Genomic DNA, 13,406 nt, shown 5'->3' on the forward strand with positions numbered 1-13,406 from the left:
AATCGATTAAAATATTTAATCGCGATTAATCGCATGATTGTCATGAGTTAACGCGAGTTAACACTCTCTCTCTCTCTCTCTTTCTCTCTCTCTCTGTGTGTGTTTACCTGCCTCCGTGTTTGTTTATCTGCCGCTTCTACTCCACTTCCGATTCCCGTCTGCGTGACAATACACTTACGCTCATCCCAAATGCTCTCGTTGGTTGACACACGTCATCACCTTTATCCCAAGCCAATACAAAACGAGATCCCACCCCTCCCATCACCCGTGGTTTGTCTGTATGTGTATTCAGAGCCACTGAGCAGCAGACTTTTGAAATTATTTACAAAATACTAAAAACTGTGTTAACGCGCGATAAAATATTTGTCAGCGTTAATAAATTAATGAGTTAACGCGACAATAACATGTTAACTTTCCCAGCCCAAATATATATATATATATATATATAAACACACACACACTTATTTGTTTATTATTATTAATGTTTTCTGTCTTTTAGTGGTACACAAGGTAATTAGTCTAACTAGACACGACGTGATATGATTCCAGCAATAGGAAATTTGTGTCCATACTGAACACGATCAATCATAAAACACAGCCAATCATAACAGTTTTTCTCTGTTTGTGTGCTTTCTCATACTGCAGCTGAAGAGATCACAGTCCGCACACACATACTTACATACAAGAGCGCACATGCTTAGAGAGATACACCCCTCCACTTCTTATAGCTTTCCTTATAAAACTTGAGGGATTTATTATATATTTCTGCTATTAAACGTCTATAATCAGTCTCTCCTCATCCATTTTTGATGATTAATATTAATAATGTGCAGAACTTTCATTGAGATCTCTGTATAGGCGAAGCTGTCAGCCGTGATGTCGCAGAAATAAAAACAGTTTCTAAAACTGGTTAGGCTGGTCAGGACAAAAACTGATTAATATGGAAAAGATACATTTTACTCACGTGTCGCAGCATCACTTCACGTGTAGTTAGGACACGGTGTAAGACAAATCTCAATTTAAAATTCAAGCAACAATTTAAAAGTCTATAATTAAAATAAGACTGAGCTTTTTATACTAGATTTTCTTTACATTTGGGTAATAAGCCCACTCTCAATCAGTGAGTCCCCCCTCCCCACACTACCCTGGTTTGCATTTGTATAGCTCACTGTAGTCATTTACATATGAAAGCTAAACCCAGGCCAAGGTGATAGGAACATGGGGGGGTCAACTGCCAAGCCTATTTCACATCAATTTTTGGCAGTTCCCGACAATTATCTGTGCTGCCTGCACATTCCCGTGAACAGTAATTAACCTGAAATTCTGTGGCAATTTACAGTGTTGGTAACTGACGAAAATCACACTTTTCATGCAGTGAAAGGGAGTAGAGCGTCTTCGTATTTAGCTACTAAACTTTGGAATAGTCTTCCTGACAGTATTCAGGGCTTAGACACAGTCTCCCAGTTCAAACGTAGACTAAAGACTTATCTCTTTAGCCTGGCATACATTTAACACATAACCTTGTGCTCCAGTACATCTGATTAAATGCACATTATCATCTAGTGCTGCTAATATTATGAACAGCAGCTACGCTAATTCTGTTCCACTTGTTTCCCTTCTTCTACCCATCCCGAGGCATACAGAGACTGTGCCAGCTCTAGTGGCATCCAGAGATGGACCAGCTCCAGCTGGGTTCTGCTTTGTGAGCATTGGGATATTCAAAGCAACAATGCCAACCTTATTTGGAGGACAACAACCTCCTTATTAATTTACATAACATTCTACACATGCTGTATCGGCATCACTCAATTGACTATGCATAAATGCACAATATAATCACACTCTCCGCTGTCACCCAAATGAGGATGGGTTCCCTTTTGAGTCTGGTTCCTCTCAAGGTTGCCAGAACTTTCCAGCAATTCATAAGTGCAGATGATTCTCGTAATATAACGACACTGGTACACCTACAAAGATAATGTGACCAATATTCTCTCTTTCTTTCTCTTAGTATATATGAAGCCTGATGACAGCAAAAGAAAATCATTTTAAATAAATCAAGATAAAACTAAAACAATCACCCCAGTGACCTCCCTGGGCATTCCTAATAAATACTGGTGTTATATACTTATTTAAAGATAGTTATGTCAGAAACACACTTATAGATTTTTATTCGCTTTCACAATGAATTAAAAATTAATCAGGTGTTAATGTATACTAAAATGTGGAAGGCATGACACTTCCGACTGAGATCCAGGTCATCTGTGGGAAATTTCTGAAACTTATACTTGTCTTATACCTAATCATTAAGTACGTTTGATTTTAATCAGTAAGGGACGGTTAATGCTAATTTTAATTCTAATTTTAATAATTTTGAATACTTTCTTTTAATCCTTAAGATAGATCCGAGTCAGGTTTAATCATTAAGACATGAACAAAGAGATTAGATAAATTGTTTAATCATAGGTAATGATTAAGGATAAACTGGTTAATCATTAGATTCATTCGGTTATGTTTAATTATATGATGATTCTCATTTTGGTAATCAGTACTTACTTTCATTGTTAATCACTGATATGTTGCATATCTAATTAGCATCTCTAATTTATTGATTATTTGAAAACAATCATAGTTATTTGATTATTTGGTTATCTAATAATTCTTTCACTGTTAAGCACCTGCCATAATCATTAGTCAGCAGGTAAGCTTAGGATAAATAGATAAAATTAACATAAACCTAAACGTAAAAGTTATAGGACAAAAAATATATATAAAATCATAAAAAATAGAGATGAGCAAAACTGGCTGAATCATCGTTAGTGGGTTATTATTCTCGAACTTTCTGGCTTTGGAGTAAACATCACAAGGACATAGGCTAGCACATCGTACCATATCACGGTGTTGGCTCCACTGAGACCGAAAAAACATGTTGACGAAGTTCAGAATCCTTGGGCTTAAGGGCGAGAACACCATAACAGTCTTATTTGACCCAATTCTGACTAGAGTGTTTATTTTAGGAAAATTAAAGTTAAAACTACCCATATATAATGTACAGGTGTTATATCACATCTTATTATCTCCTGAAAATAAAAAAAGCAGCTTACCTTAGCAAGTGGAAAGTTGGTAAAACTCCTTGTGGCATAAGTAAGAACTAAACAATAGGCACCGAGACGAGAGGGGGTTTGGAGAAGATGTTATTGAAGTGCCAGCAAAATATTATTGCAGTGGCGGATGTTAATGTAAACATAGGGACACAACACACCGAGTAAGTGTAATGGAAAAGCACAGACTTTAATTGAGAGAATTTAGGAATTTAAATTAAATTAAAGTAAACTGACTACTCCTAGCCTAAATAAATCAGTAATAAATAAACTCAACGTAAACCAACCTAAACTGCATACAGAGCTATTTTGCCCTTTTATTTTTACCTTATTAGCAGTATTACTTGGGTAACCTGATGTAGATTAAAGATACTGCTCGCGGCCTAAATAGTGGGAATACATAGAATGGTGTAAATGTAAATGTGATAATAAAAATAGTGGTAAGGTCCTCAGATTTCTAATAAATGTCAGCCAGTCACCTTCAACTACACAGGAACAACAACAATGAATACATGGAACATGTGGGTGAATGTTGAATTAAAGGTGTAAAGGGTATAATGACATAAATGTGTTTTTTGGGCTAAATAAGGTTTAATAGAAGTTAGATAGATCAACAATATGTGTCAAAATTAAAAACTTGTGGCCCATAGAGTGTATGAAGGCCACAGAAAGGTGTTTTTCAGGGGGAATAATGGGTGAACGTGAAAACAATCCATAGAAACATAGAATCCAGCAAGGTTAGGCAGCTGGGCTAAAGGGTATATATACTGGGGGATTTGTGAAGGGGGTGTACTTGACTGCATCGATTCATGAATCCGTGTATTTGAGTGCCAGTTTCGGTGATATTTTTTCTAAATAAAACCGGTTGCTTTTTCTCATCCAAGCCTAGAGGAGTACTTTATTTCTTTGTTTTTCTGCAAATTTCTAATTGGAACTATGCAACTATTGGATTATATTGGTAATTGGAGAAGGCTCTAGGACCACCCTGTGGTGTCCACCTGGAGGGAGGCTCTGGGTTCCGACACATCCCACTGGGAATTAGAACATTCTGGGTCTTGTTTCCTTAACTGAATGAGAGGCCTTAACAGATTACATAAATTAAATCATATCAAAATTGTTGGTAATTCATCTGTAGTCACTGGTTAAAGGTGCATTAGATAAAATTAAGTATCTAGTAGTGGGTTTAAAAAATTTAATGGTTTCATGCATGCTCATGAAGCTCCACCACCAGAACCTAGAGTACAGTGTCTATAAAATGAGTGACAGGAGGCACATCCAATCACAAACAAGACCAAAAGTGAGTTTTCGAAAACAGTTTTCTAACTGACTTAATACATTAGTGCTAAAGCCATTCTTTAATCTGTTTAATCTGTTTGTTTTTTCTTAATTTTTTTTATCAAGTTATTGATAACTTTCAGGCTATAAGGAATAAAAAATGGACTCCTTCTCCTTTAAGTAGATGTTCTGAGCATTTTCGTGTCATAACGTGTCCTGTAAAACTCCTCCTATTAAAGAGGTGTCGAGTCTGAGACGACTGCAGTCCTTCATAAACAGTCTGCAGTGTTCTGCTCTGGTGAGATTTGGTTTATTCTCAGTTTATGGAGAAATCTCTCTCATTGATATAACTGTAAAAGGAAGTGATTACTAACTGGGCCTACAGAGGTGTTGTTTAGTTTTTAATCAAAGTGAAAGTGAAACTCTGAGTGTTCGGACTGGAGAGAACAACAGCAGCAGTAAAATAAAATGGCTTCTAAGTTTTCAGAGGAGGATTTCTCCTGTCCTGTGTCCTGTGAAATCTTCAAGGATCCTGTTGTTCTGCGCTGCAGTCACAGTGTGTGTAAAGTGTGTTTGCAGCAGTTCTGGGAGGCCAAAGGATCCAGAGAATGTCCTGTATGTAGGAGGAAGTCATCTATGGATGATCCTCCCATAAATCTGGCCTTAAAGAACCTGTGTGAGACTTTCTTACAGGAGAGAAATCAGAGCTCTTCATCAGGGTCTGAAACAGTCTGCAGTCTGCACAGTGAGAAACTCAAACTCTTCTGTCTGGATGATCAACAGCCGGTGTGTTTGGTGTGTCAGACTTCAAGAACACACACCAACCACAAATTCTGCCCCATTGATGAGGCAGTAACAGACTGTAAGGTAAATAAAATGTACACATCATGTTGCACAAAAATTTGAAAGAATCTAATATTTATTAACAACATCTATGTTTTCAGTATTGTATTTGGTTTTTGATCAGTTTATTCATGTAGTGGTAGATCAGTGGTTAAGATGTTGGACTACTGCTTGGAAGGTTGTGAGTTTAAATCCCAGGACACCATGATGCTAGTGCTGGGCCCTTGAGTAAGGCCCTTGTCCCTCATTTGTATAAAGGAGAAAAATGTAAGTTGCTCTGGATAAGGGCATCTGCCAAATGCTGTAAATATAACTGTTTCATTCAGATTTTCACCATTTGAAGTGTCACCTGCATAAACCAGAGCAGATTTATAATGTATAATATGTTCTTTTGCACCTGGTGCATTTTGAAGGCTTCTTGTTAAATGGCAATTGTAAGGACTGGCCCGAGGCAGATAATTGAGAATCCATTTGCAAATCTTTAATGAAAGTACCAAAAAAACAGGCTAAATATGATAAATGGGAATACTGAGACAAAGGGTCAATAGAAAAACACAGAAAAGCAAACGAAACCGAAACTCACAAAACCAAAACTCGAAAACTGGGAAACGTGAAAGAAAGACCATACACAGTAAATCCAAAATGCAATAGTAATCAAACAAGGCTTGGTACATTCTGGAAACAATACTTTGCATTGTGGCATTGCGAACACGCTGCTTAAGAAGAGAAAAACCCCGGAAGTGTTCTCGGTAGGTGCATTAGAATTTGGGCGGGGGGGTCCCTCTGTTGGCCTGATGTCAAGTCCGATGTTACAGAGCCCCCCTCTCTACGAACACCTCTTGGGGTTCTACAGGAGGGCAACCCCGGGGGGCGAGGAGCTGGTCGGCCTGGGTGTAGGCGATGGAATTCCTCTATTTGAAAGGGGTCCAAGATATCTTGGGTGTCGACCCAGGAATGTTCTTCCAGGCCATATCCCTCCCAGTCCACCAGGTACTGTAAACGCCCGTTGTGGCGTTGTGAATCTTTGAGGGCACACACTCTATAGGCGGGGGCCTGTATATTTCCAGTGGCGGTGGCGGTTCAGAACCGGGTGATTCAGTGTTCAGTGCGGCATGGGCTGGCTTGAGGAGAGACACATGAAATAAAGGCACAATGCAGTATGTGGCAGGGAGCTGGAGGCTGTAGGTGTCTGGGTTGATTTGCCGTTCGATGCAAAATGGACCTATAAACCAGACCCATTGTTCCACCTGATAATCGGGGTGTGGGCGTCTACAATGATTGGCCTGAAGTCTTTGGCATCGGATGGCCCTTTGTATTTGGAGATGTGCTTTCTCCCATAACCCTTGGCTATGTGTGAGTTTTGGGTGTATTCGGCCCATGGCAGAAACTCACTCCACTGGTGCTGTTCTCGACTGCAGTACACCCTGGATACCTCCTGAGCTCTTGGTTTAGATGTTCCGTCTGCCTGTTCGACTGAGGGTGGTAGCCCGAGCTCAAGCTCACGTTGATCCCCAGGTGGTCACAGAAGGCCCGCCACATTTGGGAGGTGAACTGAGAGCCCCGGTCAGATACAATGTCCTCTGGCAGACCATTGTTCCTGAAAACCTGATGAAACAATGTCATGGCTGTTTCCATTGCAGTTTGTAGCCCCTTTAGAGGGACCAGTTTGCAGGCCTTGGAGAATCTGACGATAGCCACAAGAATGGTGTTATAATCTCCCGAGTTGGGCAAATCCGTGACAAAATCTACCGCGATGTGGGGCCAGGGCCATTGGGGCATGGGCAGAGGCTCTAGTAGACCAGCGGGGAGCTGTTGCCTGGTCCGGGACTCAGCACAGGCGGTACAGGCCTGGACGTGGGCCTCCTGAACCAGAGAGGGCCACCAGAACGTATTCCGTAGCAGTGCGATGGTTCGGCGGATGCCAGGGTGGCCTGAGCTGGGGGCCTCATGTACCCACTGTAAGATGTGTGGATGAAGTGATGAGGGCAAGTAGACTTTGGACGGTGGGTAGGCTGATGGGGCAGGCTCATCTGTGTGGGCTCTTTGGATGTCTTCCATTAAATTCCATTGGACAGGAGCTAGGATGATTGAGGAGGGAAGAACGGGTTCTGGCTGTGCTGGTGAGCTTAAAGGGTTGTTACGGCAGGACAGAGCATCCGCTTTACCATTTTTGGTGCCAGGGCGGTAGGTTACCGAGAACTGCAAATGGGTGAAAAACAGTGCCCAGCAGGCCTGACGGGGATTCAGTCTTTCAGCGTTATGCAGGTATTCCAGATTACAGTGATCCATCACATCAGGACAAAGAAGGGGTGCTGTGCTCCTTCTAACCAGTGCTGACATTCTTCTAGTGCCACCTTGATTGACGGTAACTCCTGATTTCCCACATCATACTGTAATTTGCCGGTGTCAATTTTCTGGAGAAGTAAACGCACGGGTGCATCCTCCCGGGATCTCCGTGGTGTTGAGATAAGACTGACCCTATTCCACAGCTGGAAGCATCCACCTCAAACATGAAGGGGAGTTTGGGGTACAGACAGTGGATAATGGGTGTGGTTGTGAATCTCTGCTTTAGTTACTGGAAGGCAGATCTAGCCTGCTCGGTCCAGGAAAGTCTTTTGGCCTTCCCTCTCAGAAGGGAGATGAGGGAGCTTGTGATGATATATATACACATCTGTATAAAACATCGATAAAAGTTAGCAAACCCCAAGGAGCACTGTAAATCATTTATAGTAGTGGGTTCAGGCCAGTCCATGATAGCTTTCATTTTACTCGTGTCCATCTCCACCCCCCCCTGGGAAATCACATACCCCAAAAATGTGATGGTTTCTTGATGAAACTTGCATTTCTCAGCTTTGAGGTAGAGTTGGTGTTGCAGTAGGTGAGTGAGTACTGTGCGGACATGTCGCACGTGGTCCTGATATGAGGGGGAGTATATCAATATATGCAATAACATACTTACCCATCAAGTCCTTGAATACATCATTGATGAAGGCTTGAAATACTGCAGGAGCATTGGTAAGCCAATGGGGCACGATTAACTTTTAGGAGTCTGCAGGTGTTTTGGGGCCCTGAAGAAGTTCTGACATGTCCTGACATTTGTGTATTTTTTGGTTACTTATAAACATATAAATGGCTAAAGTCTGATTACACTGTATTCAGCACAAACTGCACTACAATAATATGTGAGCAGCATGTATGTACAAGTTTGTGTACTGGAGAAAATAACAGTTATGTGTGATTATTGAAAACAACAAAAAAATAAGTCACTGAAATAAGACCACAAAACACATTCATAACATTTGTGTACAAGACTTTTGTGACCTGGATCTTGTAGCCTGGTGTTTTTACTTCGAAATGATGTGACACTCATCCTGCTCACTTATTCAAAGAAAACAATACATTCATTTAAATTTTCTAAGACACTTTTTGTTTAGAAAGGCCATATGTGAGGAGGTGTGAATGATCATGAATAATGCTGTAATTCACACCAGAGAACACAAAGACCCACATAATGAGCTGCATAATTACCCCTTTCAGTCAGGTATGAGACTGAGGAAAGTGCTACAAGAAAATAATCTGAGGACAAAAACATTTTTGTTTGTAGTTTATTTTGAATAACTCAAGATTCACTTGCAAGAATCCCAGGAACAGTTCAAGATAAATAAAAAGTGTAAAAACAGACATTCAGGGTAAAATGTATACACATACATATTATATATATATATACACATTAAAAAACTGTCCAAAAACATGCATGCAGGGTAAAACTGTAACAGGAACAATTCAAAATAAAAACTGAAGAAAAAAAATAAACATTCAGGGTAAAACAGTGTCTGGGGGCGTGGCCTTGTATGTAGATTACCCAGACTGTTTTCCCTGTGAATATCGTGTGGGCGTGTCCTGCCTCAGGTCATTATCAGATAATGAAGTGTGACAGAAATTCTGTGCCTCTCCTTGGTTTCACACGGATTACATAAACTGAGAATGTTTGTTTTCGATGTGACTTCATCATTTAAAAGTAGACCCTTTAAGCTTTCTATAGATATATTTCTCATGTCTGTGTGTGCAGTATATTTTCGCGGAGACTGAGACGGCTGAAAGCGCACCCTGTTTATTTTCTTTATTTTCCAAAAGCACAACATTTTGTGGATATTGTGAGTGTACATAAATAAAAGTAGACCCTTTACAGATTCAAATGATGTACTACACTTATGTGTATGATCAAAAATGACGGAGCATTTTAAGTTCTTTTCACGGTTACCAGAAAAAAATGCAAGTGTTCCTGCCGGCGGGTTTGCTGATTCCTAAGGGTTAAGTACTCATAATGTCCCCTTGTTGTGTAAGGCTATTTTCCAATTCATCTCCCTCTCGAATTCTCACCATGTTGTAGGTGCTACATAAATCCAGTTTCGTGAAGTAGCAAACGTCACAGAGTTGTTCAAGAGCTGCCGGCACCAGAGGAAGTGGATGGGGTGTCGGACGATGAGCACATTCAGTCTCTGGTAGTCAATGCATGGGTGCAAACCTCCATCTTCTTTTCAATGAAAAAGAAACTTGCAGCAGCAAGGGAGGTTGATGGTCGAATGTAGCCTAGCTCTAAAGCTTCCTGTATGTACTCTTCCATTGGTTTACTTTCCGTTTCTTGCCGTAATTCAAGGAGCTGGATGGACACATCCTGACCTCCCACTGGATATTCAAACACTTCCTGTAGAAGCCCTGTGAAATACTTGATCGAAGACCTTACGTTGGGGATACCAAACCACAGAGGCCCAGTCCAACGCTCTGGCCCGACTGCAGATGATTGAGAATCCCTTTTGCAAATCTTTAATAAAAATACCAAAACAACAGGCTAAATACGATAAACATGAATACAGAGGCAAAGGGTCAATATCAGAAAAGCGAACTGAAACTCAAAAAAACAAAACTTGTGAAACCAGTAAACATGAAACAAAGTCCATACACAGTAAATACAAATAGCAATAGTCATCCAAAAAGGCTTGGTAATTTCTGGGAACAATACTGTTGTGTTGTGGCGTCGCGAACATGCTGCTTAAAAAGAGAAAAACCCTGTAAGTGTTCTTGGTGGGTGCATTAGAATTCGGGCGAGGGCTCCCTCTGGTGGCCTGACGCCAAGTCCGATGTTACAGCAATATACTGTAGCTAATATTGTCACATTGTTTTGAAAATGATATTGAACATATTTACAGTTCAATTTTCTTAATAAACAGTGATCTACATTTTAAAATGTGTACAATAAGAGCTGAAACACAGAGTCTCCATGCAGTGTGTTGATTTGTTTCAGGAGGAGATCAAAACTGCACTGAAGCCCCTAAAGGAGAAACTGAAGATCTTTAAAGACTGTAAACTGAACTGGAGTCAGACGTCCTGTTCTTACAAGTGAGGATCATTAGAATACGTCACATTTCAGTGGTGTAAAAATGTAAATCATATCCACTGATATTTGCTTTGTTGTTTTCCAGAACTACAAGGCCACAGTGAAAAGGTGAGTGATGTGGTTCCTGTCTCTCTGGTTCTCTGTGTTTCTGAATCCAAAGCCACAGCAACACTGACTCCTGAATGTTTTTGCAGAGCCCAGTGCACACTGCAGCATCCAGAGGAGCTTTCAGGAGCACTGATCCATGTGGCAAAACATCTGGCCAACCTGAAGTTCAGAGTCTGGGAGAAGATGCAGGACACTGTCCAATACAGTAAGAGTCTTTCTTTCTTTTTTTTTAGTAAGTGTGTGTTCAATGTTTATTAACCATTAATGAAGAATTACAGTGGCTAAGAAAAGTTTACAATAGAATTAGAATTGTTATAACGATTGGTTACATCTCTAATTTAAACACATGCCTAAAACTGCATAAAGCAAGTTGTTAGTGTGATTGCATCAGCAATCTCACTCTTGTTATTGTCATTAATTATTATTATTGTTATTATTATTACATGGTTCCAATGCTACAATGTTGCTCATGTCGTGATTGTGTGCTATTATTTTCATGCTGATAAGTATTGTCTATATATTGTCTAAGTATAGTTTATTTTATATTCATTTTTAAAGGCATTTTTTACGGACTTTACTTCCTGGTTTCCGTACGGACATTTAAGGAGAGCGCACACACTAGTTCGTTTTTTCTCGGAGGTGATCGGTAGATGCTGTGCATGTAAAACATTACTCCACTGATCTCAGTAGTATTATAAGCTGCAGTTTAGCTTATTTGGTAGCATGCTCACCTCCTATGCTGTAGACCCAGGTTTGAGACCTGACAGGGTTAAGTGTATATTTGAAAATGTCTTGCAAGAGTTTAAGCAACATAGTGCTTTGCTTTTCGCAATCACACTCGCATTTTCTTCTGGAAATGCAACATTCTAGTTTTAGTTACAGTTATCATGTCTCGATTTCTGCAAATGTTAGCTAGTTTCATGTCAATGTAATGTGTGTGTGTGTGTGTGTGTGTGTGTGTGTTTTCAGCACCTGTACCTCTGGACCCCAACACTGTTCATCCTAAACTCGTTGTATCTGATGATCTGACCAGTGTGAGACTCAGTGATGAGAAACAGAAACTTCCTGATAATCCAGAGAGATTTGATCAATATTGGTGTATCCTGGGCTCTGAGGGCTTTAACTCAGGGACACACTGCTGGGATGTTGAAGTTGGAGACTGTACAGACTGGGATGTGGGTGTGATGACAGAATCTGCTCAGAGGAAGGGGAAGATAATCTCCAGAAGTGGAATCTGGTGTGTGGAGTATGAATATGGTAAATATAACGCAGTTTCTTCACCACAGATATTCACTCTCCACCCAGTAGCACAGAAATGCCAGAGGATCAGAGTGAAACTGGACTGGGACAGAGGAAAGCTGTCATTCTCTGACCCTCTCACTAACACACACTTACACACTTTCACACACACATTTACTGATAAATTACTGCCATATCTAGGTGTTGCATCTAAAGAATCTCCTCTAAAGTTCCTGCCACTTCAGTGCTCTGTAAGAGTGAATCAGATCAGTTAGAGCTGATATTGTTTTATTCCAGATCATTCATGAAATATTGCACATTAAAAGATTCATATTCTTTGTAAACTTTTGCACTGAACAGTTCAAAAGTTTATTAAAGTGATGTGACTTCAGCTCACCTTGTCAATGAAATCAAAATAATGTAATATCTGGAAATATTGATAGAATATTCAGGGCTTCAACAAACAAATAAACCACAGGAGGTGTTTAAATGTAGAATCTGAAATCTGAAATAGATGTAATAATTTAATTTTACTGCTGTATTTTAAATCATTTGAAATAAACTGAGACTTTGAAAGCTCATGTCTTTACTGTATTTGTACTTGTTAGCACTATGCTGTTAATCTTGGGTGAAATGTTTAGCTGGCTGTGTGTGTTATGTGTGAAACTGTACAGTGGAGGAGAATTCAAGCTCTCCGTTTCACTCCACCTGCACTTTGTGGTTTTACAAACATCAGATGGATTTGTCACAAATTTCTAAACCATAGGATGGCAGGAGGAAACACATTAATATTCATGAGTGTATCTCCCTTAGCTACTGATCTTGTTCATCCATTAATTGGTGAGTTTTTCAGTATTATTATATCTATAAATATTAAAGGACTTGGAACTAAAACATGGAAATAGAATGCAACAAATAATTTTGACCTGCTGCTCATTTTTGCAGAATAATCTCCTGGATAGAGAAACAAGAACTAAAAAAAGAAAACAACTAAAGTTCAACACTCTGTATGACTATGCTGTACATTGACTATTAATTTATGGAAGCTGCAGATTGAAAGTCGTACAATAAAAATCTACTGTAACGTCGCCGGTGCCTTCTCAGGCAAACCCGCGGCCACCAGCACGCTCCCTTATAGCCTCCGGCTCACGTGCCAGCAATTAGCGCAGCTCGCGGCACCTGCATGCGTCGCTATTTAGACCTCAGAATCCCTTCACTCCGCGTGCGGACACAGTCTGTGCTGGAGTTAGGGTGGTGTGCTGTATCGAAGCGCATAGCGCGGCGAGAGGTAATTTCTAGAGGTCTCGGATTACTAAAGGCATCCCTTGACTTCTCTTCTCAGTATTTGATTCAGAGCGCTAGGCAACGTTCTCGGTTCGAACCCCGCTCCGGACGTGCCTTCCACACACCAAGCACTGTACTCCACTTTTCATCTGCACTCCATTAAA

At 40.2% G+C, this 13,406-nt stretch overlaps 1 protein-coding gene across 1 annotated transcript; it reads left to right on the top strand.

Annotated features, from left to right (window-relative positions):
• Nucleotides 1-4,602: 4,602 nt before the first annotated feature.
• On the top strand, nt 4,603-12,519 carry LOC131354349 (nuclear factor 7, brain-like). Its single transcript, XM_058391891.1, is given in 5 exon segments — nt 4,603-5,240; nt 10,519-10,601; nt 10,603-10,719; nt 10,806-10,924; nt 11,689-12,519. Coding segments are annotated over 5 exon segments (1,263 nt in total). The 5' UTR covers nt 4,603-4,841; the 3' UTR covers nt 12,234-12,519.
• The last annotated feature ends 887 nt before the right edge of the window (nt 12,520-13,406 follow it).

Source organism: Hemibagrus wyckioides, linkage group LG06, assembly GCF_019097595.1.
Source record: "Hemibagrus wyckioides isolate EC202008001 linkage group LG06, SWU_Hwy_1.0, whole genome shotgun sequence".
Classification (NCBI taxonomy): Eukaryota; Metazoa; Chordata; class Actinopteri; order Siluriformes; family Bagridae; genus Hemibagrus; species Hemibagrus wyckioides.